The 21643-nt window shown below is 43.5% G+C and overlaps 1 protein-coding gene across 1 annotated transcript in view; it reads left to right on the forward strand.

The window, feature by feature from the left end:
• The window catches only part of LOC109892815 (vacuolar protein sorting-associated protein 37D-like), a 44640-nt gene extending 35896 nt beyond the window's left edge, over positions 1-8744 (forward strand). Inside the window, exons 3-4 of the mRNA XM_020485607.2 lie at positions 3283-3365; positions 7294-8744. Coding sequence (XP_020341196.1) covers positions 3283-3365; positions 7294-7827 — 617 coding nt within the window. The 3' untranslated portion in view covers positions 7828-8744. The remainder of the gene's footprint in view (positions 1-3282; positions 3366-7293) is intronic.
• The last annotated feature ends 12899 nt before the right edge of the window (positions 8745-21643 follow it).

Genomic DNA, 21643 nt, shown 5'->3' on the forward strand with positions numbered 1-21643 from the left:
GTCTGCTTAAAACATGACTCAGACAGGGAAAGGTTGAAAATGACAGTGAAGACACTTGCCAGTTGGTCAGCACATGCACGCAGTACACTTCCTGTTAATCTGTCTGGCCCTGTGGCCTTGTGAATGTTGACCTGCTTAAAGGTCCTACTCACATCGGCTGCGGAGAGCGTGATCACACAGTCTTCTGGAACAGCTCTCATGCATGTTTCAATGTTATTTGCCTCGAAGCGAGCATAGAAGTAGTTTAGCTTGTCTGGTAGGCTTGTGTCATTGGCAGCTCTCGGCTGTGCTTCCCTTTGTGGTCTGTAATGGTTTGCAAGCCCTGCCACATCCAACAAGCTTCAGAGCCAATGTAGTACGATTCGATCTTAGTCGTCTATTGAAGCTTTGCCTGTTTGATGGTTCATCGGAGGTCATAGCGGAATTTCTTATAAGCTTCCGGTTTAGAGTCCCGCTCCTTGAAAGCGGCAGCTGTTGCCTTTAGCCTAGTGTGGATGTTGCCTGTAATCCATGGCTTCTGGTTGGGGTATGTACGTACGGTCACTGATGCATGGGCTCGTCAGATCTAAGGTGGACTGGGGACAGCCAGGAGGCCAGGAGTCATCAGGCCATGTAGTCCGGGAGGGGAGGTAGAGAGGATTATATATATTTTTTTGCCTTTTTCTCCACAATTTCCTCGTATCCAATTGGTAGTTACAGTCTTGTCTCATCATTGCAACTCCCGTACGGACTCGAGAGAGAGAGGCAAAGGTCGAGAGCCGTTTGTCCTCTGAAACAAAAACCAACCAAGCTGCACTGCGTCTTGACACAATGCCCACTTAACCCGGAAGCCAGCTGCACCAATGTGTCGGGGGAAACACTGTACACCTGGTTGTACTGCTAACCTACGAAACATTACATGGCTTGTCACTACCTATCTCTCCAATTTGGTCCTGCTGTACATACCTATACAAACTCTAAGGTCACAAGATGCAGGCCTCCTTATTGTCCTTAGAATTTCTAAGCAAACTGCTGGAGGCAGGGCTTTCTTCTACAGAGCTCAATTTATCTTCGGACGGGGCCACAGTGTCCCCCGACCCACCCCTGTCTCAGTCTACAGTATCTATGCTGCAATAGTCTATGTGCTGGGGGGCTAGGGTCAGTCTGTTATATCTGGTGTAATTCTCCTGTCTTATCAGGTGTCCTGTGTGAATTTAAGTATGCTGGACGCTCGAGTGGTGCAGTGGTCTAAGGCACTGCATCGCAGTGCTAGCTGTACCACTAGAGATTCTGGGTTAGAGTCCAAGCTCTGTCGCAGCCGGCCGTGACCGGGAGACCCATGGGGCGGCGCACAATTGGCCTAGCGTTGTCCGGGTTAGGGGAGGGTTTGGCCCGGCAGTGATGTCCTTGTCCCATCGCGCACTAGCGACTCCTACGGCTTGCTGGGCGCAGTGCACGCTGACACGGTCGCCAGGTGTACAGTGTTTCCTCCGACACAATGGTGCGGCTGCCTTCCGGGTTAAGTGGGTATTGTGTCAAGAAGCATTGCCGCTTGGTTGGGTTGTGTTTCGGCGGATGCACGGCTCTCAACCTTCGCCTCGGAGTTGCAGCGATGAGACAAGACTGTAACTACCAACTGGATACCACGAAATTGGGGAGAAAAATGGGTAAAAAATGACAAATGGATACATGACAAACCAGTTATAATTTTTTAAAATTATGATAAAATGTATTTAATTAGAAACAACAATGCTATTAATAACAAATTGATAAGCTTCTATGAAAATCTTTATAAATCAGAATTAAAGAATAATTGGACTGATCCTACTATCACGTTTCAGGTAAGACCCAGATGTAGACAATGTCGAAGTAACAATAGTTTATTAAATCAAACAGGGGCAGGCAAAAGGCAGGTCAATGGCAGGCAGAGGTCAGTAAACCAGATTGGTGGGGCAACAGTGAAGAGGCGAAAAAAAGAAAAAGAATAAGCCATATCTCAGACTGGCCAATAAAAATAAAATATTAAGATGGGCAAAAGAACACAGACACTGGACAGAGGAACTCTGCCTAGAAGTCCAGCATCCCGGAGGCGCCTGTTCACTGTTGACATTGATCTTCAGTTTCTTGGAAATTTCCTGCATGGAATACCCTTAATTTCTCAGAACAAGAATAGTCTGGCGAGTTTCAGAAGAAAGGTCTTTGTTTCTGGCCATTTTGAGCCTGTAATTGAACCCACAAATGCTGATGCTCCAGATACTCAACTAGTCTTAAGAAGGCCAGTTTTATTGCCTCTTTAATCAGAACAACAGTTTTCTGCTGTGCTAACATAATTGCAAAAGGGTTTTCTAATGATCAATTAGCTTTTTACAATGATAAACTTGGATTAGCTCACACAATGTGCCATTGGAACAGTGATGGTGATGGTTGCTGATAATGGGCCTCAGTACACCTATGTTGATATTCCATAAAAAATCTGCCGTTTTCAGCTAAAATAGTCATTTACAACATTAACAATGTCTACACTGTATTTCTGATAAATTTGATGTCATTTTAATGGACAAAAAATGTGCTTTGCTTTCAAAAACAATGACATTTCTAAGTGACCCCAAACTTTTGAACGGTAGTGTATATTTAAAAACATTTTCCTTAGTATAATATTTTGAAAGTGCTAATGTTACTGTCATTACACTTTTTGGTGTTTTGTAACAAATGTCTCGAGTGCACAGTTCAATGTTTGGATGCTGGAATTATTTTGTAGTGGACATACATGCGCAGGTAGCATACTTTTTGAAGTGATTTGTTGTTCAATAAGATTACGTTATGTTCATGCCAAAATAAAAAAGTGAATAAAAAAAACATGATTATATGATGTCTTTACTATTAGGCCCAGAAAATGTTTAGGTTCCATGAAGAAAATAGAGACCCCCGAATTTCATTGTTTAATTCGTACTCTGCCTACCGATGACACTGCAAATATTATTCAATGGAAGTGGAACCTTGATGTGTGGATGTCTCTCTCACCGGTTGGTTGACAGACTGAGACAGAAGCGACTGGGTCTTCTTCTGCTGAACAAACCTCAATGTTTTGAAATGTTTGCTCACAGGCAACGTTTGCAGCTCCCTAGACCCTCTCTCCGAGCCCCAAAAAATGATTTAATCTCTCCTGGTTTCTCATTGACTGAACCACCCTCAGTCTTGAGCTAGTCATAAGTCACTCTTTTTGGTAAGCTCTTTTATGTAATTAACTGATCCCTCTGTCACTGTCATTCCTTGTGAATCAATTATGTTTCCTTGTCCTTGCAGTGCCCCACACACAGAAGCACAGCCTCCAAACAGCACAGAATCTTCTCCACGAAGATGTGGCGCGTGCTGAGGAACAGTCTGAGGTAATTCCAAAGCCTGAGCTCTATTGTTGGGACTTAGCATTAACCACTGAGTGTGTTCTTTGCATTGTCAGCACTAGTGTAGAATCATTGAAAAGCCTCCACGTAAGTCGACAGCCAGGCCACACTTGTTCATTCTGCGCTCCATTAAAATCGGACAAATTCTAGGAATAGTCTATGAAACTCATGCATACTTGAGTATTCAAGCCTGCAGGAGTTAGGATCCACACTGAACTGGTTGCCTTTTTCAAGCGAGATCAAACAAAGAATTTTGCCCAAAGTTTTCTGTGCACTATATTACATCTGGCCACGATTTCAATAGAAATGTCTACAATTTGAACGAGAACATTTGCCTTGACCTATTGATTTAAAAATATTCAGGTCTTTCAAATGTTAATTTTCTTATTAAACACATAATGTTATAGATGACTAGACGGTTAATAGAAATACACACAGACCTCACGATACGATATTATCATGATATTTAAGTGGCGGTACGATATGTATGCCAATTCTCACAATTCTATATGTATTGCGATTCGATACTGTGATATTATTGTGATTCAATGTTCCAAAAATATTGCTCACCATATATCTGCTTCAGAGGGACATGAGAGAGCCATGAGAAAAAAAATGTTTTGATCAGCCATGGAAAAACAAAAGGTTTCTATATTTAAAAAGAAGATAGAAAACAAGCTATGATGGACAAATACTGGAGTTTTGTTGTAGTTACAGCAAACGAGCGTAAAAATAATATTGTGATATGGTTAAAATTATACGATACAAAAAGAATATCCCAATATATAAGTGTAGTTTTGTTACCCGCATCAGCTACTTTTTTAATGTGCACTGCACGTTGACTGCCACGGTTTACTGAACAATTTAAATACCTCATTAACCTACAGCTACAATTTTCATACAACTACATTCAGCTCCTTCATTACTTTAACCAAGAGACTACACAGCAAACATGCCCACATTGGTATGTTTTTACCCTTGTAGGAAGGTTTTTTTTTTTACAGGGCAATTGGTGCAAACTATACACATTTAATCCGACCTCATACGTTTCTAGGTGATATAACATTTTATTTGGAGAGGAATGTATGGCACTACACATTTATTGAGCTTGATCCATTAGCAAGTGGCCCTTGTAAACCTTAATTTCACAAACCATATACTGTAAGGAAGTGACTGTATAAACGTGCACAGACCATAGTCCTATACAGCACGTTCCCATAATGACAAAGGCTTACTACCATAGACTATCCTTCCAACATATATCCATGAAAGGCCGTCCAGCTCGTGGCCATAATAAATAGCCTATTTGTTTATTAAATGGATTTCACACAATCAATATACAGTGGGGCAAAAACGTATTTAGTCAGCCACCAATTGTGCAAGTTCTCCCACTTAAAAAGATGAGAGGCCTGTAATTTTCATCATAGGTACACTTCAACTATGACAGACAAAATGAGAAGAAAAAATCCAGAAAATCACATTGTAGGATTTTTTATGAATTTATTTGCAAATTATGCTGGAAAATAAGTATTTGGTACCTACAAACAAGCAAGATTTCTGGCTCTCACAGACCTGTAACTTCTTCTTTAAGAGGCTCCTCTGTCCTCCACTCGTTACCTGTATTAATGGCACCTGTTTGAACTTGTTATCAGTATAAAAGACACCTGTCCACAACCTCAAACAGTCACACTCCAAACTCCACTATGGCCAAGACCAAAGAGCTGTCAAAGGACACCAGAAACAACATTGTAGACCTGCACCAGGCTGGGAAGACTGAATCTGCAATAGGTAAGTAGCTTGGTTTGAAGAAATCAACTGTGGGAGCAATTATTTGGAAATGGAAGACATACAAGACCACTGATAATCTCCCTCGATCTGGGGCTCCACGCAAGATCTCACCCCTTGGGGTCAAAATGATCACAAGAACGGTGAGTAAAAATCCCAGAACCACACGGGGGGACCTAGTGAATGACCTGCAGAGAGCTGGGACCAAAGTAACAAAGCCTACCATCAGTAACACACTACGCCGCCAGGAACTCAAATCCTGCAGTGCCAGACGTGTCCCCCTGCTTAAGCCAGTACATGTCCAGGCCCGTCTAAAGTTTGCTAGAGAGCATTTGGATGATCCAGAAGAAGATTGGGAGATTGTCATATGGTCAGATGAAACCAAAATATAACTTTTTGGTAAAAACTCAACTCATCGTGTTTGGAGGACAAAGAATGCTGAGTTGCATCCAAAGAACACCATACCTACTGTGAATGCATGGGAGTGGAGACATCATGCTTTGGGGCTGTTTTTCTGCAAAGGGACCAGGACGACTGATCCGTGTAAAGGAAAGAATGAATGGGGCCATGTATCGTGAGATTTTGAGTGAAAACCTCCTTCCATCAGCAAGGGCATTGAAGATGAAACGTGGCTGGGTCTTTCAGCATGACAATGATCCCAAACACACCGCCCGGGCAACGAAGGAGTGGCTTCGTAAGAAGCATTTGAAGGTCCTGGAGTGGCCTAGCCAGTCTCCAGATCTCAACCCCATAGAAAATCTTTGGAGGGAGTTGAAAGTCTGTGTTGCCCAGCAACAGCCCCAAAACATCACTGCTCTAGAGGAGATCTGCATGGAGGAATGGGCCAAAATACCAGCAACAGTGTGTGAAAACCTTGTGAAGACTTACAGAAAATGTTTGACCTCTGTCATTGCCAACAAAGGGTATATAACAAAGTATTGAGAAACTTTTGTTATTGACCAAATACTTATTTTCCACCATAATTTGCAAATAAATAAATAAAAAATCCTAATTTTTTTTGAAAATGGTAGATTTTCTGGATTTTTTTTTCTCATTTTGTCTGTCATAGATGAAGTGTAGCTATGACGAAAATTACAGGCCTCTCTCATCTTTTTAAGTGGGAGAACTTGCATAATTGGTGGCTGACTAAATACTTTTTTTGCCCCACTGTATCTAATGAATGGCAGTAAGGGTGGGTTATTTTGTGTGTTCCAGCAATTTGGTTTTGTGTATCGCCAGTGCCACTCATTAATATCTTTAGCGGCTCCCTGTTGAAGCTGACAGATTTCAGCCCCCGAGGCCGAAGGTAACATCATAGAGAGTTGATTGTGTAGGGTTAGGCGGTATCCAGATTTCATACCGGCATACCGTTTCTGTACAATACCGGGGTATAGGGTATTACCGAATGTGCACACAAGGGGATTGAAAAAATATATGAATATATTGACGCACAAAACAATTTAGGCAACAGGGATCTTGATCCAGGAGGGGATTGAAAAAATATAATAAACCGTTGGTATTTCGAATACCCCAGTATACAGGTAAACGGTATATCACCCAATATACAGTATATTGCCCAAGCCTAGTGTCAAGCCATCTACAGCTGGCAATTATGAATAAAGAAATGTCCAGGGAAATTATGGTGGTACCATGGGGACCATTTGTGCTGCTCTGATATGGAAGATACACAGTAATGACCCAAACCTTTTTTGTGTGCGTAGCCGGTCGCTTCCTGCTAATTGAGTTCTTCCTATTGAGTATGCTCAGGCAGAGGTTAGAGTGGGGAGGTGGGCTGTGCAGACTGTAATCAATTATTCACTCCCCCAATACTAGGCTAGACAGGTTTTTCCACCTGCTCCCAATGACTGGGGGTACAGTTGCCAGTCAGACTGATTACAGTCATTCTAGGGCTGTTCCAGTGGAAGTGATACTGGATATACCATTTTGGCCCATGTAAAATAATATATCTTGCAATTAAATTATCAACACATCTGTGTCAAAGTTCATGGCAAGCATTACAATGTGAAACCCCGTTTTACATGTGGGGTTGTGTTTACACTGTACCCAGGGGTTGTGAATCCTTTTGTTAGACTTCCTGGCTTCTGATACCTGGGCCTCTGCTTCACAGGACCTCCTGGAGAAGTTCATGGAGGGGAATGTGCCCTTGGAGGGGTTCCTGGATTCCTTCCAAAGCTCCAGGAAGAGCTACCACATCCGCCGTGTTCAGGCAGAGAAAATCCAGGAGCTCAGCCGAGCCAAAGAGAATTCCAGCAAACCCAAAAAGCTAGAGGAGCGAGAGGACAAGGCGCAGGAGGTGAAGAGAGACGAGCACCCTGAAACCCAGCAGCCCAACGGCTTCGTGGCCCAGGGCCCGCCCCGGGTCTTCCAGCTCCGCTACGGCCTCACCCCCGCCATCCTGCTGCCCCACTTCCCCCTGCCAACCACCTTGCCCTCTGCCCCGTCCCACGCCAGTCTACCTCCGCTGGACTCCCAGCCGGGCCAGACCCACATCCTGAGCCCAAATGCCCAGTTCTCGGGACATGGGCACCCTGTGAACCTACGGGTCATTGGACAATTACCCGGTGGCTGGCCAACCAGACCGGTGCGGTTACAGCAGCTCTATAGACCCGCCACTCACCAGCCTGAGCCTCTATACCGATAGCTGAGGCATGGGCCCTGGAGGTCTCTAGACATGGAACCAAACAGCGGCTACCAGACTCATGCACGCAAAGATGGCCTTTGAAGACTTTGTGGAATTGATCTGACACATACGTTCTCCAGCCATGACACAAAATGTAAACATACCTAAAAAGGGAGATAACCAGAAGCCATTAAGCATGGAGTAACTGTAGTTGAAAGCAAGCAAGTTAATGAATGAATGAAGGAGCAACAGGTTGTGGTTTTCATTGTTGTTCGTTTTTTTCTTTGAATGTTACACTGTCAGGGCGTCACATGGTTGTGAAGCACAGCAATGATATGGAAATGTCTCAAATGGAGTAGTGCCTCCGGGTTGTCATAAAGGACCCCATTGTCCATTCCTCTGACTAAGAACTGCAAGGCTTCTATGAAATGGCCTGGTGTCATTTTGCTGATGATCAATAAAGTACAAATGGTGGTGTTTATTATTAACCTAAATCCCTGTTGTTACTTGTTTCATAGTTCTGCCCAAGCGATGCAGTCGTATTTCTGCAATTTTGGAATAATTTCCAAGCCATTTTCCTGATGCGCAAACACAAGACATCACAACACAAAGATGAACAAAGAACACTGAATATGTGACAGAGTGTTTATGCAGCTTCCCCTTTCAAATTCATATTTAGAGCAGATGGTCTAATATTTATTATTTATCCGGCCAGTAGATATATACTGGCAACATGACTGTTTGCTCAGGCTTTTCAAATGTTTTATTATCACATGGATAATGATGATGATGAATATATCGCTGAGAGTGGATATGGGGGAACAGTAAAATTGTTATCTTTGGACCGGCTCCCAAATAGGGCTACATTTTCTAAAGGATCACCAGGTTTCTCAGCTGAAGTTGATTACCGTCACAAATAAACCTTGAGGAGCGCACAACTCTGCCTTTGTTATTTCACAAACAGTGTATTCGAAGCATTCACATCGGTGAATAGTTGACTTATTTATGGAAATCCTATTTTAAATGCCCAGCTTCAAAGGCTTTTGTTTACTCTGATAAATGAGAGGCTGTTTTTCTTTCAGGGCTTCCTGAATGTTTTTATTTCTCCTCCGAACTGAGTATAAGAGCGTGTAATTGAATCTCTGTGAGAAAGTCAGCCTTCTGCCGGAAGCACGTACTGTTATGATTTAATATGAAACAATTGCTAACCTCTTTAATTTTCTTACTATCAGTCCAGCATAGAAGTGCAATTTGGGGTAAATAGGATAATTGGTCATTATAACGTCCTGGTTTTGCGCTTCAAATCAATGGGGCGCAAAATTTGCAGCAATGAAATACATTTCTCCAATGATGTGATTAGCATTATATTCATTGTGAGAGAACTACTATCACAGCAGGTCCATTACATCAGTGAGCACAGGAATCTCCACGTGACAAGGCAGGCTTCCAACCAAACAAAACACATTGTTTAGCTCTCAGGATCAATCTAAGGACATGGTTGACGAACTAAAAGGTGAGTGTGAATTTAGAGCCTTCTCCATAGGAGACCCGTGCCAAGGCATGCCAAAGAGAACGACCATGACTGGGAGGGACTGTAGTCACAAACAAGCAAGTTTTTCCCTATGTCCTAATTTTTTTCACGGCAGGAAGATTGTACAGAGTTCATGTGTAACCTAAGGGATTAGAATAAGATTACTTTAATTAACCCACATTGTTTGTGTACCGGGCGAATTGACTTAACTCATGTTTTAACACTTTTGCAACAGCGAGGTCTACTGTCACCCTGAAGTTTACCATAAGTATCAACCATAGCCACTGGAGAGGGATTTCAATTCTAACCCAGATATTAGGCCTAATGATAATAAACAGATTCTATCACAGAAAATCTTTATGAAGGGGAATGGTGTGTTATATCTATGTGGGATTTTCCTTCTGTTTCAGGATCACATCTAAAGCTTTTTACATTTTGTCCAGTACAGTATATTTCCCTTCCCATTTCAAGGTTAACCGAATACTCCTTCAGCTTTCCTGTAAATGGAGGGGAATATGGTGATGACTCACTCAGACGAAAACTATACTATTGACATGAAAAGACCATAGCTTTTCATGTCAGTGGATTGTGGTTGCAAGCACAATGTCAAAAAGTATTGAAAATCCATAGAAAATTAGCTATTAATAATAGTCAAGTCAATTTCCCCTTTCTGCCTGTTCTCAGTATGAACACGTGTGGCATATAAAATATGAGTGCTAAGAGAAAGCGCACCCAGGGCAGGCCTCTCCGAATAAGATCATGGTGTCTCATTAGGGAAATGTCAATTGGTATGGATGTCTGGACACTGAACTGCCAGTGACCTGATTGCTTGAGGTGGAGAAAAAACATTGTCCCCGTTGTGTGTGGAAACACATTTACATTCGACATTTTAAGTCATTTAGCAGACGTTCTTATCCAGAGTGACATATAGGAGCAATTTACACGCTACATGCCTGATTCACTACAATACACCACTTACTATGAATTCATTGATCTCATAATTTCAACCTGGCCTACATTATCAAATCTTAACAAACAAAGTAGAAATACACACAATGTTCGCAAATTAAAGATGTTGGCCTTATTTGTATTCCTTGTAGGCGACACGGCCGTCTATCGGCTGGACAATGGGTAGTGGCACAGTGATTGGGTGGGCCTTCAATATCCTTGAAGCTTAAATCCAGTTATAATCCTTTTCATTCACACCAAGAAAATCATCAGCCGTATTTAATAGTTGAAAGATACATTTGATCTATGAAAGCATATTTGCCTCTTTCCTATACATGTATATTTAAGTCAGGTGAATGTTTAATTGAGGCAGACATTTTTAAATATTTGTTTTCCCTTCCAACTATTCACAGTATGGGATCAGGTGAAAATGTGTGTGTGTGTGTGTGTGTGTGTGTGTGTGTGTGCGTGTGCGTGTGCGTGTGCGTGTGCGTGCGCTGCTATTTAGCAGGGGGGGGGGGGGGGGGGGGGGGGTTTATTCAAGGAAAGGCCCAACGGAAGACAAGAAAGGCAACATGGGGAGAAGCTGTAATGTTCCACCTAGATATTTATCCGCCTTTGGTCTTTTAGCAGCGTCTATCTGGTGATTGGTCTGGGTTAAAACTGAATTTGAAGAGAGGAAGGGGGTAGCCCCGATCAATGTCCAATTCATGGGGGCCGTATCAAATGTATGTAAGTCCCTGCGCCCCCAAGACATTGGGCTGTAGCACAGCACAAACAGTACATCTCACTCAGTCTCCCTCTCTCTGGCTGAGGTTTTCTGGCTTGTTAATGCCGAACCCTTCCATCTATTCAGATTCATTTTGTGCCCATCTGCATGTTTTAAACATCACAGCGTGAGTGTGCTGCATATTACGTAATTGGCACATCCTTGCTTACATTAAAATGCTGTGAGCGTAATGGGGAAAATTCAATCATAGAGACGAGACAATCTAGACCCTCTCTTCCTAAAATGATCCGCCGCCATTGTTGCAATACCTATTACTAGTCTGTTCATCCTCTCTTTCGTAATGTCTGAGATTCCTAAAGATTGGAAAGCGGCCGCGGTCATCCCCCTCTTCAAATCAAAATCAAATCAAATCAAATGTATTTATATAGCCCTTCGTACATCAGCTGATATCTCAAAGTGCTGTACAGAAACCCAGCCTAAAACCCCAAACAGCAAGCAATGCAGGTGTAGAAGCACGGTGGCTAGGAAAAACTCCCTAGAAAGGCCAAAACATAGGAAGAAACCTAGAGAGGAACCAGGCTATGTGGGGTGGCCAGTCCTCTTCTGGCTGTGCCGGGTGGAGATTATAACAGAACATGGCCAAGATGTTCAAATGTTCATAAATGACCAGCATTGTCGTATAATAATAAGGCAGAACAGTTGAAACTGGAGCAGCAGCACGGTCAGATGGACTGGGGACAGCAAGGAGTCATCATGTCAGGTAGTCCTGGGGCATGGTCCTAGGGCTCAGGTCCTCCGAGAGAGAGAAAAAAAGAGAGAATTAGAGAGAGCATATGTGGGGTGGCCAGTCCTCTTCTGGCTGTGCCGGGTGGATATTATAAATGAACATGGCCAAGATGTTCAAATGTTCATAAATGACCAGCATGTTCGAATAATAAGAAGGCAGAACAGTTGAAACTGGAGCAGCAGCACGGCCAGGTGGACTGGGGACAGCAAGGAGTCATCATGTCAGGTAATCCTGGGGCATGGTCCTAGGGCTCAGGTCCTCCGAGAGAGAGAAAGAAAGAGAGAAGGAGAGAATTAGAGAACGCACACTTAGATTCACACAGGACACCGAATAGGACAGGAGAAGTACTCCAGAAATAACAAACTGACCCTAGCCCCCCGACACATAAACTACTGCAGCATAAATACTGGAGGCTGAGACAGGAGGGGTCAGGAGACACTGTGGACCCATCCGAGGACACCCCCGGACAGGGCCAAACAGGAAGGATATAACCCCACCCACTTTGCCAAAGCACAGCCCCCACACCACTAGAGGGATATCTTCAACCACCAACTTACCATCCTGAGACAGGGCCGAGTATAGCCCACAAAGATCTCCGCCATGGCACAACCCAAGGGATGACCACATCAGTGAATCAACCCACTCAGGTGACGCACCCCTTCCAGGGACGGCATGAGAGAGCCCCAGTAAGCCAGTGACTCAGCCCCTGTAATAGGGTTAGAGGCAGAGAATCCCAGTGGAAAGATAAAGCAAAGCAGTTTGACAGATACAACGACACAGAGTTACACATGGAGTCAATAATACAGTATAAACAAGTCTATATACAATGTGAGCAAATGAGGTGAGAAGGGAGGTAAAGGCAAAAAAGGCCATGGTGGCAAAGTAAATACAATATAGCAAGTAAAACACTGGAATGGTAGTTTTGCAATGGAAGAATGTGCAAAGTAGAAATAAAAATAATGGGGTGCAAAGGAGCAAAATAAATAAATAAATACAAATTAAATACAGTTGGGAAAGAGGTAGTTGTTTGGGCTAAATTATAGGTGGGCTATGTACAGGTGCAGTAATCTGTGAGCTGCTCTGACAGTTGGTGCTTAAAGCTAGTGAGGGAGATAAGTGTTTCCAGTTTCAGAGATTTTTGTAGTTCGTTCCAGTCATTGGCAGCAGAGAACTGGAAGGAGAGGCGGCCAAAGAAAGAATTGGTTTTGGGGGTGACTAGAGAGATATATCTGCTGGAGCGTGTGCTACAGGTGGGAGATGCTATGGTGACCAGCGAGCTGAGATAAGGGGGGACTTTACCTAGCAGGGTCTTGTAGATGACATGGAGCCAGTGGGTTTGGCGACGAGTATGAAGCGAGGGCCAGCCAACGAGAGCGTACAGGTCGCAATGGTGGGTAGTATATGGGGCTTTGGTGACAAAACGGATTGCACTGTGATAGACTGCATCCAATTTGTTGAGTAGGGTATTGGAGGCTATTTTGTAAATGACATCGCCAAAGTCGAGGATTGGTAGGATGGTCAGTTTTACAAGGGTATGTTTGGCAGCATGAGTGAAGGATGCTTTGTTGCGAAATAGGAAGCCAATTCTAGATTTAACTTTGGATTGGAGATGTTTGATATGGGTCTGGAAGGAGAGTTTACAGTGTAACCAGACACCTAAGTATTTGTAGTTGTCCACGTATTCTAAGTCAGAGCCGTCCAGAGTAGTGATGTTGGACAGGCGGGTAGGTGCAGGTAGCGATCGGTTGAAGAGCATGCATTTAGTTTTACTTGTATTTAAGAGCAATTGGAGGCCACGGAAGGAGAGTTGTATGGCATTGAAGCTTGCCTGGAGGGTTGTTAACACAGTGTCCAAAGAAGGGCCGGAAGTATACAGAATGGTGTCGTCTGCGTAGAGGTGGATCAGAGACTCACCAGCAGCAAGAGCGACCTCATTGATGTATACAGAGAAGAGAGTCGTTTTGAACCCTGTGGCACCCCCATAGAGACTGCCAGAGGTCCGGACAGCAGACCCTCCGATTTGACACACTGAACTCTATCAGAGAAGTAGTTGGTGAACCAGGCGAGTCAATCATTTGAGAAACCAAGGCTGTCGAGTCTGCCGATGAGGATGTGTTGATTGACAGAGTCGAAAGCCTTGGCCAGATCAATGAATACGGCTGCACAGTAATGTTTCTTATCGATGGCGGTTAAGATATCGTTTAGGACCTTGAGCGTGGCTGAGGTGCACCCATGACCAGCTCTGAAACCAGATTGCATATCAGAGAAGGTATGGTGAGATTCGAAATGGTCGGTAATCTGTTTGTTGACTTGGCTTTCGAAGACCTTAGAAAGGCACGGTAGAATAGATATAGGTCTGTAGCAGTTTGGGTCAAGAGTGTCCCCCCCTTTGAAGAGGGGGATGACCGCAGCTGCTTTCCAATCTTTGGGAATCTCAGACGACACGAAAGAGAGGTTGAACAGGCTAGTAATAGGGGTGGCAACAATTTCGGCAGATAATTTTAGAAAGAAAGGGTCCAGATTGTCTAGCCCGGCTGATTTGTAGGGGTCCAGATTTTGCAGCTCTTTCAGAACATCAGCTGAATGGATTTGGGAGAAGGAGAAATGGGGAAGGCTTGGGCGAGTTGCTGTTGGGGGTGCAGTGCTGTTGACCGGGGTAGGAGTAGCCAGGTGGAAAGCATGGCCAGCCGTAGAAAAATGCTTATTGAAATTCTCAATTATGGTGGATTTATCAGTGGTGACAGTGTTTCCTATCTTCAGTGCAGTGGGCAGCTGGGAGGAGGTGTTCTTATTCTCCATGAACTTTACAGTGTCCCAGAACTTTTTTGAGTTAGTGTTGCAGGAAGCAAATTTCTGCTTGAAAAAGCTAGCCTTGGCTTTTCTAACTGCCTGTGTATAATGGTTTCTAGCTTCCCTGAACAGCTGCATATCACGGGGGCTGTTCGATGCTAATGCAGAACGCCATAGGATGTATTTGTGTTGGTTAAGGGCAGTCAGGTCTGGGGAGAACCAAGGGCTATATTTGTTCCTGGTTCTAAATTTCTTGAATGGGGCATGTTTATTTAAGATGGTTAGGAAGGCATTTAAAAAAAATATCCAGGCATCCTCTACTGACGGGATGAGATCAATATCCTTCCAGGATACCCCGGCCAGGTCGATTAGAAAGGCCTGCTCGCAGAAGTGTTTCAGGGAGTGTTTTACAGTGATGAGTGGAGGTCGTTTGACCGCTGACCCATTACGGATGCAGGCAATGAGGCAGTGATCGCTGAGATCTTGGTTGAAGACAGCAGAGGTGTATTTAGAGGGGAAGTTGGTTAGGATGATATCTATGAGGGTGCCCGTGTTTAAGGCTTTGGGGAGGTACCTGGTAGGTTCATTGATAATTTGTGTGAGATTGAGGGCATCAAGTTTAGATTGTAGGATGGCTGGGGTGTTAAGCATGTTCCAGTTTAGGTCGCCTAGCAGCACGAACTCTGAAGATAGATGGGGGGCAATCAGTTCACATATGGTGTCCAGAGCACAGCTGGGGGCAGAGGGTGGTCTATAGCAGGCGGCAACGGTGAGAGACTTGTTTTTAGAGAGGTGGATTTTTAAAAGTAGAAGTTCAAATTGGATAGTAGGATAGTAGGACAGAACTCTGCAGGCTATCTTTGCAGTAGATTGCAACACCGCCCCCTTTGGCAGTTCTATCTCGTCTGAAAATGTTGTAGTTTGGAATTAAAATTTCTGAATTTTTGGTGGTCTTCCTAAGCCAGGATTCAGACACAGCTAGAACATCCGGGTTGGCAGAGTGTGCTAAAGCAGTGAATAGAACAAACTTAGGGAGGAGGCTTCTAATGTTAACATGCATGAAACCAAGGCTATTACGGTTACAGAAGTCGTCAAAAGAGAGCGCCTGGGGAATAGGAGTGGAGCTAGGCACTGCAGGGCCTGGATTCACCTCTACATCGCCAGAGGAACATAGGAGGAGTAGAATCGTTGCTCCAGAGCCTTTCCGTTCACCTTCCCACTCCTGGGCCAGACTACACTCAATCATATGACCCACTGAAGAGATGAGTCTTCAGTAAAGACTTAAAGGTTGAGACCGAGTTTGCGTCTCTGACATGGGTAGGCAGACCGTTCCATGAAAATGGAGCTCTATAGGAGAAAGCCCTGCCTCCAGCTGTTTGCTTAGAAATTCTAGGGACAATTAGGAGGCCTGCGTCTTGTGACCGTAGCGTACGTGTAGGTATGTACGGCAGGACCAAATCAGAGAGATAGGTAGGAGCAAGCCCATGTAATGCTTTGTAGGTTAGCAGTAAAACCTTGAAATCAGCCCTTGCTTTGACAGGAAGCCAGTGTAGAGAGGCTAGCACTGGAGTAATATGATCAATTTTTTTGGTTCTAGTCAGGATTCTAGCAGCCGTATTTAGCACCAACTGAAGTTTATTTAGTGCTTTATCCAGGTAGCCGGAAAGTAGAGCATTGCAGTAGTCTAACCTAGAAGTGACAAAAGCATGGATGAATTTTTCTGCATCATCTTTGGACAGAAAGTTTCTGATTTTTGCAATGTTACGTAGATGGAAAAAAGCTGTCCTTGAAATGGTCTTGATATGTTCTTCAAAAGAGAGATCAGGGTCCAGAGTAACGCCGAGGTCCTTCACAGTTTTATTTGAGACGACTGTACAACCATTAAGATTAATTGTCAGATTCAACAGAAGATCTCTTTGTTTCTTGGGACCTAGAACAAGCATCTGTTTGTTTTGTCCGAGTTTGTCCGAGTTTAAAAGTAAAAAGTTTGCAGCCATCAACTTCCTTATGTCTGAAACACATGCTTCTAGCAAGGGCAATTTTGGGGCTTCACCATGTTTCATTGAAATGTACAGCTGTGTGTCATCCGCATAGCAGTGAAAGTTAACATTATGTTTTCGAATAACATCCCCAAGAGGTAAAATATATAGTGAAAACAATAGTGGTCCTAAAACGGAACCTTGAGGAACACCGAAATTTACAGTTGATTTGTCAGAGGACAAACCATTCACAGAGACAAACTGATATCTTTCCGACAGATAAGATCTAAACCAGGCCAGAACTTGTCCGTGTAGACCAATTTGGGTTTCCAATCTCTCCAAAAGAATGTGGTGATCGATGGTATCAAAAGCAGCACTAAGGTTTAGGAGCACGAGGACAGATGCAGAGCCTCGGTCCGATGCCATTAAAATGTCATTTACCACCTTCACAAGTGCCGTCTCAGTGCTATGATGGGGTCTAAAACCAGACTGAAGCATTTCGTATACATTGTTTGTCTTCAGGAAGGCAGTAAGTTGCTGCGCAACAGCCTTTTCTAAAATTTTTGAGAGGAATGGAAGATTCGATATAGGCCGATAGTTTTTTATATTTTCTGGATCAAGGTTTGGCTTTTTCAAGAGAGGCTTTATTACTGCCACTTTTAGTGAGTTTGGTACACATCCGGTGGATAGAGAGCCGTTTATTATGTTCAACATAGGAGGGCCAAGCACAGGAAGCAGCTCTTTCAGTAGTTTAGTTGGAATAGGGTCCAGTATGCAGCTTGAAGGTTTAGAGGCCATGATTATTTTCATCATTGTGTCAAGAGATATATTACTAAAACACTTGAACGTCTCTCTTGATCCTAGGTCCTGGGAGAGTTGTGCAGACTCAGGACAACTGAGCTTTGAAGGAATACGCAGATTTAAAGAGGAGTCCGTAATTTGCTTTCTAATAATCATAATCTTTTCCTCAAAGAAGTTCATGAATTTATCACTGCTAAAGTGAAAGTCATCCTCTCTTGGGGAATGCTGCTTTTTAGTTAGCTTTGCGACAGTATCAAAAAGGAATTTCGGATTGTTCTTATTTTCCTCAATTAAGTTTGAAAAATAGGATGATCGAGCAGCAGTAAGGGCTCTTCGGTACTGCACGGTACTGTCTTTCCAAGCTAGTCGGAAGACTTCCAGTTTGGTGTGGCGCCATTTCCGTTCCAATTTTCTGGAAGCTTGCTTCAGAGCTTGGGTATTTTCTGTGTACCAGGGAGCTAGTTTCTTATGAGAAATGTTTTTAGTTTTTAGGGGTGCAACTGCATCTAGGGTATTGCGCAAGGTTAAATTGAGTTCCTCAGTTAGGTGGTTAACTGATTTTTGTCCTCTGGCGTCCTTGGGTAGACAGAGGGAATCTGGAAGGACATCAAGGAATCTTTGTGTAGTCTGTGAATTTATAGCACGACTTTTGATGTTCCTTGGTTGGGGTCTGAGCAGATTATTTGTTGCAATTGCAAACATAATAAAATGGTGGTCCGATAGTCCAGGATTATGAGGAAAAACATTAAGATCCACAACATTTATTCCATGGGACAAAACTAGGTCCAGCGTATGACTGTGACAGTGAGTGGGTCCAGAGACATGTTGGACAAAACCCACTGAGTCGATGATGGCTCCGAAAGCCTTTTGGAGTGGGTCTGTGGACTTTTCCATGTGAATATTAAAGTCACCAAAGATTAGAATATTATCTGCTATGACTACAAGGTCCGATAGGAATTCAGGGAACTCAGTGAGGAACGCTGTATATGGCCCAGGAGGCCTGTAAACAGTAGCTATAAAAAGTGATTGAGTAGGCTGCATAGATTTCATGACTAGAAGCTCAAAAGACGAAAACGTCATTTTTTTTTTTTTTTAATTGAAATTTGCTATCGTAAATGTTAGCAACACCTCCTCCTTTGCGGGATGCATGGGGGATATGGTCACTAGTGTAGCCAGGAGGTGAGGCCTCATTTAACACAGTAAATTCATCAGGCTTAAGCCATGTTTCAGTCAGGCCAATCACATCAAGATTATGATCAGTGATTAGTTCATTGACTATAATTGCCTTTGAAGTAAGGGATCTAACATTAAGCAGCCCTATTTTGAGATGTGAGGTATCATGATCTTCAAAGGGGGAGACACTCTAGACCCAAACTGTTACAGACCTATATCTATCCTACCCTGCCTTTCTAAAGTCTTCGAAAGCCAAGTTAACAAACAGATCACCGACCATTTCGAATCCCACGTACCTTCTCCACTATGCAATCTGGTTTCCGAGCTGGTCACAGGTGCACCTCAGCCCGCTCAAGGTCCTAAACAATATCATAACCAACCATCGATAAAAGACAGTACTGTGCAGCCGTCTTCATCGACCTGGTCAAGGCTTTCGGCTCTGTCAATCACCGTATTCTTATTGGCAGACTCAACATCCTTGGTTTCTCTAATGACTGCCACGCCTGGTTCACTAACTACTTCTCAGATAGAGTTCAGTGTGTCAAATCGGAGGCCCTGTTGTCCGGACCTCTGGCAGTCTCTATGGGGGTGCTACAGAGTTCAATTCTCGGGCAGACTCTTTTCTCTGTATATATCAATGATGTCGCTCTTGCTGCAGGTGATTATTTGATCCACCTCTACGCAGACGACACCATTCTGTATACATCTGGCGCTTCTTTGGACACTGTGTTAACAAACCTCCAAACGAGCTTCAACGCCATACAACACTCCTTCCTTGGCCTCCAACTGCTCTTAAATGCTAGTAAAACAAAATGCATTTCCTTCAACCGATCGCTGACCGCACCCGCCTCCCCAACTAGCATCACTACTGTGGACGGTTCTGACTTAGAATATGTGGACAACTATAAATACCTAGGTGTCTGGCTAGTGTCACGCCCTGACCTTAGAGAGCCTTTTTATGTCTCTATTTGGTTTGGTCAGGGTGTGATTTGGGTGGGCATTCTATGTTCTGTTTTCTATGTTTTTGTATTTCTATGTTTTGGCTGGGTATGGTTCTCAATCAGGGACAGCTGTCTATCGTTGTCTCTGATTGGGAATCATACTTAGGCAGCCTTTTCCCTTCTGTCATTGTGGGAAGTTGTCTATGTTAGGGGCACTATAGCCTTTGTAAGCGTCAAGGTCGTTTTGGTTTTTCTTGTTTTGTTGGCGCAATTTTAACAAATAAAAAAAATGTATGCTCAGCACGTTGCACCTTGGTCTCATTCTGATGGCCGTGACAGCTAGACTGTAAACTCTCCTTCCAGACTCACATTAAGCATCTCCAATCCAAAGTTAAATCTAGAATTGGCTTCCTATTTCGCAACACCACTGTGACCTGTATGCTCTCGTTGGCTCGTCCTCGCTACATATTCGTCGCCAAACCCACCGGCTTCAGGTCATCTATAAGTCTTTGCTAGGTAAAGCTCTGCCTTATCTCATCTCACTGGTCAACATAGCAACACCCACCCCGTAGCACATGCTCCAGCAGGTATATTTCACTGGTCATCCCCAATGCGAACACCTTCTTTGGCCACCTTTCCTTCCAGTTCTCTGCTGCCAATGACTGGAACAAATTGCAAAAATCACTGAAGTTGGAGACATATTTCCCTCACTTACTTTAAGGGTCAGCTGTCAGCGCAGCTTACCGATCGCTGCAACTGTACACAGCCCATCTGTAAATAGCCCATTCAACCAACTACCTACCTCATCCCCAAATTTGTTTTTGTTTTTCTGCTCTTTTGCGCACCAGTATTTCTACTTGCACATCCTCATCTGCACATCTCACTCCAGTGTAAATTGCTAAATTGTAATTAATTCGCCACTATTGGCCTATTTATTGCCTTACCTGCTTACTTCATTTGCACACACTGTATACAGATTTTTCTATTGTGTTATTGACTGTACATTTGTTTATCCCATGTGTAACTCTGTGTTGTTTTTGTCGCACTGTTCTTGTTCTCAACTGGCCTACCTGGTTAAATAAAGGAGATGTATTTTTTTTTTTTTTAAGACTAGAGCTCACACAACGCCTCAAGATAATCTCATGCAGGGTGAGTGGCATGAACAAAAAAATCCAGTGCCCTAGAGAGAAACTCATTGGAAGGTTGGGGGGAGAGTAAGTTACAGAGTTGGGGGTGATTTGTGAGTGCAGTGTCTGCTTTAGTCAGGGAGCTGTTGTGAGAGCTGCCACAGCCTATTAAGACATGGGCTGGCATTAATGAAGAGAGTCTGTGTGCGCTTTCACAAACCAGTTCAGACAGGATTTAGTGTGAGAATCCATCCTGTTGCTTCTGGACCTCCCTCAACCTGTTTAGCACACGTACATGCTCTAACACAGGCATGAACAAACACACACACTCACTCACTCAGTAAGTGTGTATGGTGTACGTGTGCCTATGGGGAGTTCAATTGTGTTGATATCTGCCTGGATGACTGTCCATAAACATATTTTCCCTAAGGTGGATGTGCAGAGGGGGGAATTATCCCTACTGCTTTCTGTTTGGGATGTAACCAGTCTAATGCATTAAAATGCTATGAGTTGATGCATTTTTTATGTGTATCTTATTTGCTTTGCGCAACTGCCTTTCTCTGTGGGACTGAAAGTAAGCCTTTTGAAATAGCATTCTCTGTAACACTGTGGCTTTGACCATTCAGAGCATTTTGCATTAGTGGATGTATGTTTTTCATAACCGAGACCAGACCATTGATTGTGTGTCAGCTTGGGTATGGATAAGTGAGGTTAGTTTTCTCTTTACTGAGCAATGTGCATGATGTTGATGTTGAGGCTAATTTATAGCATCTTTAGAGTCTGACTAGGAAAGCTACAGTAAATGTTTTAAAAAATGCTATGAAAAGAAATGGAGTTATATGCATATTCTTAATTTTTTGGGAGGGTTAGGGCTAACCTTAGCTCGCTCTTCTCCTTGGTGATGCATCCTCTTATGCCAACATGCCCAACAAGCATTACATGATGAGCAATGGCGACAGGTAGCCTTAGTGGTTAGAGTGTTGGGCCAGTAACTGAAAGGTTGCTGGATTGAATCCCGAGCTGACAAGCT

The sequence above is a fragment of the Oncorhynchus kisutch genome, linkage group LG6, assembly GCF_002021735.2.
Source record: "Oncorhynchus kisutch isolate 150728-3 linkage group LG6, Okis_V2, whole genome shotgun sequence".
Classification (NCBI taxonomy): Eukaryota; Metazoa; Chordata; class Actinopteri; order Salmoniformes; family Salmonidae; genus Oncorhynchus; species Oncorhynchus kisutch.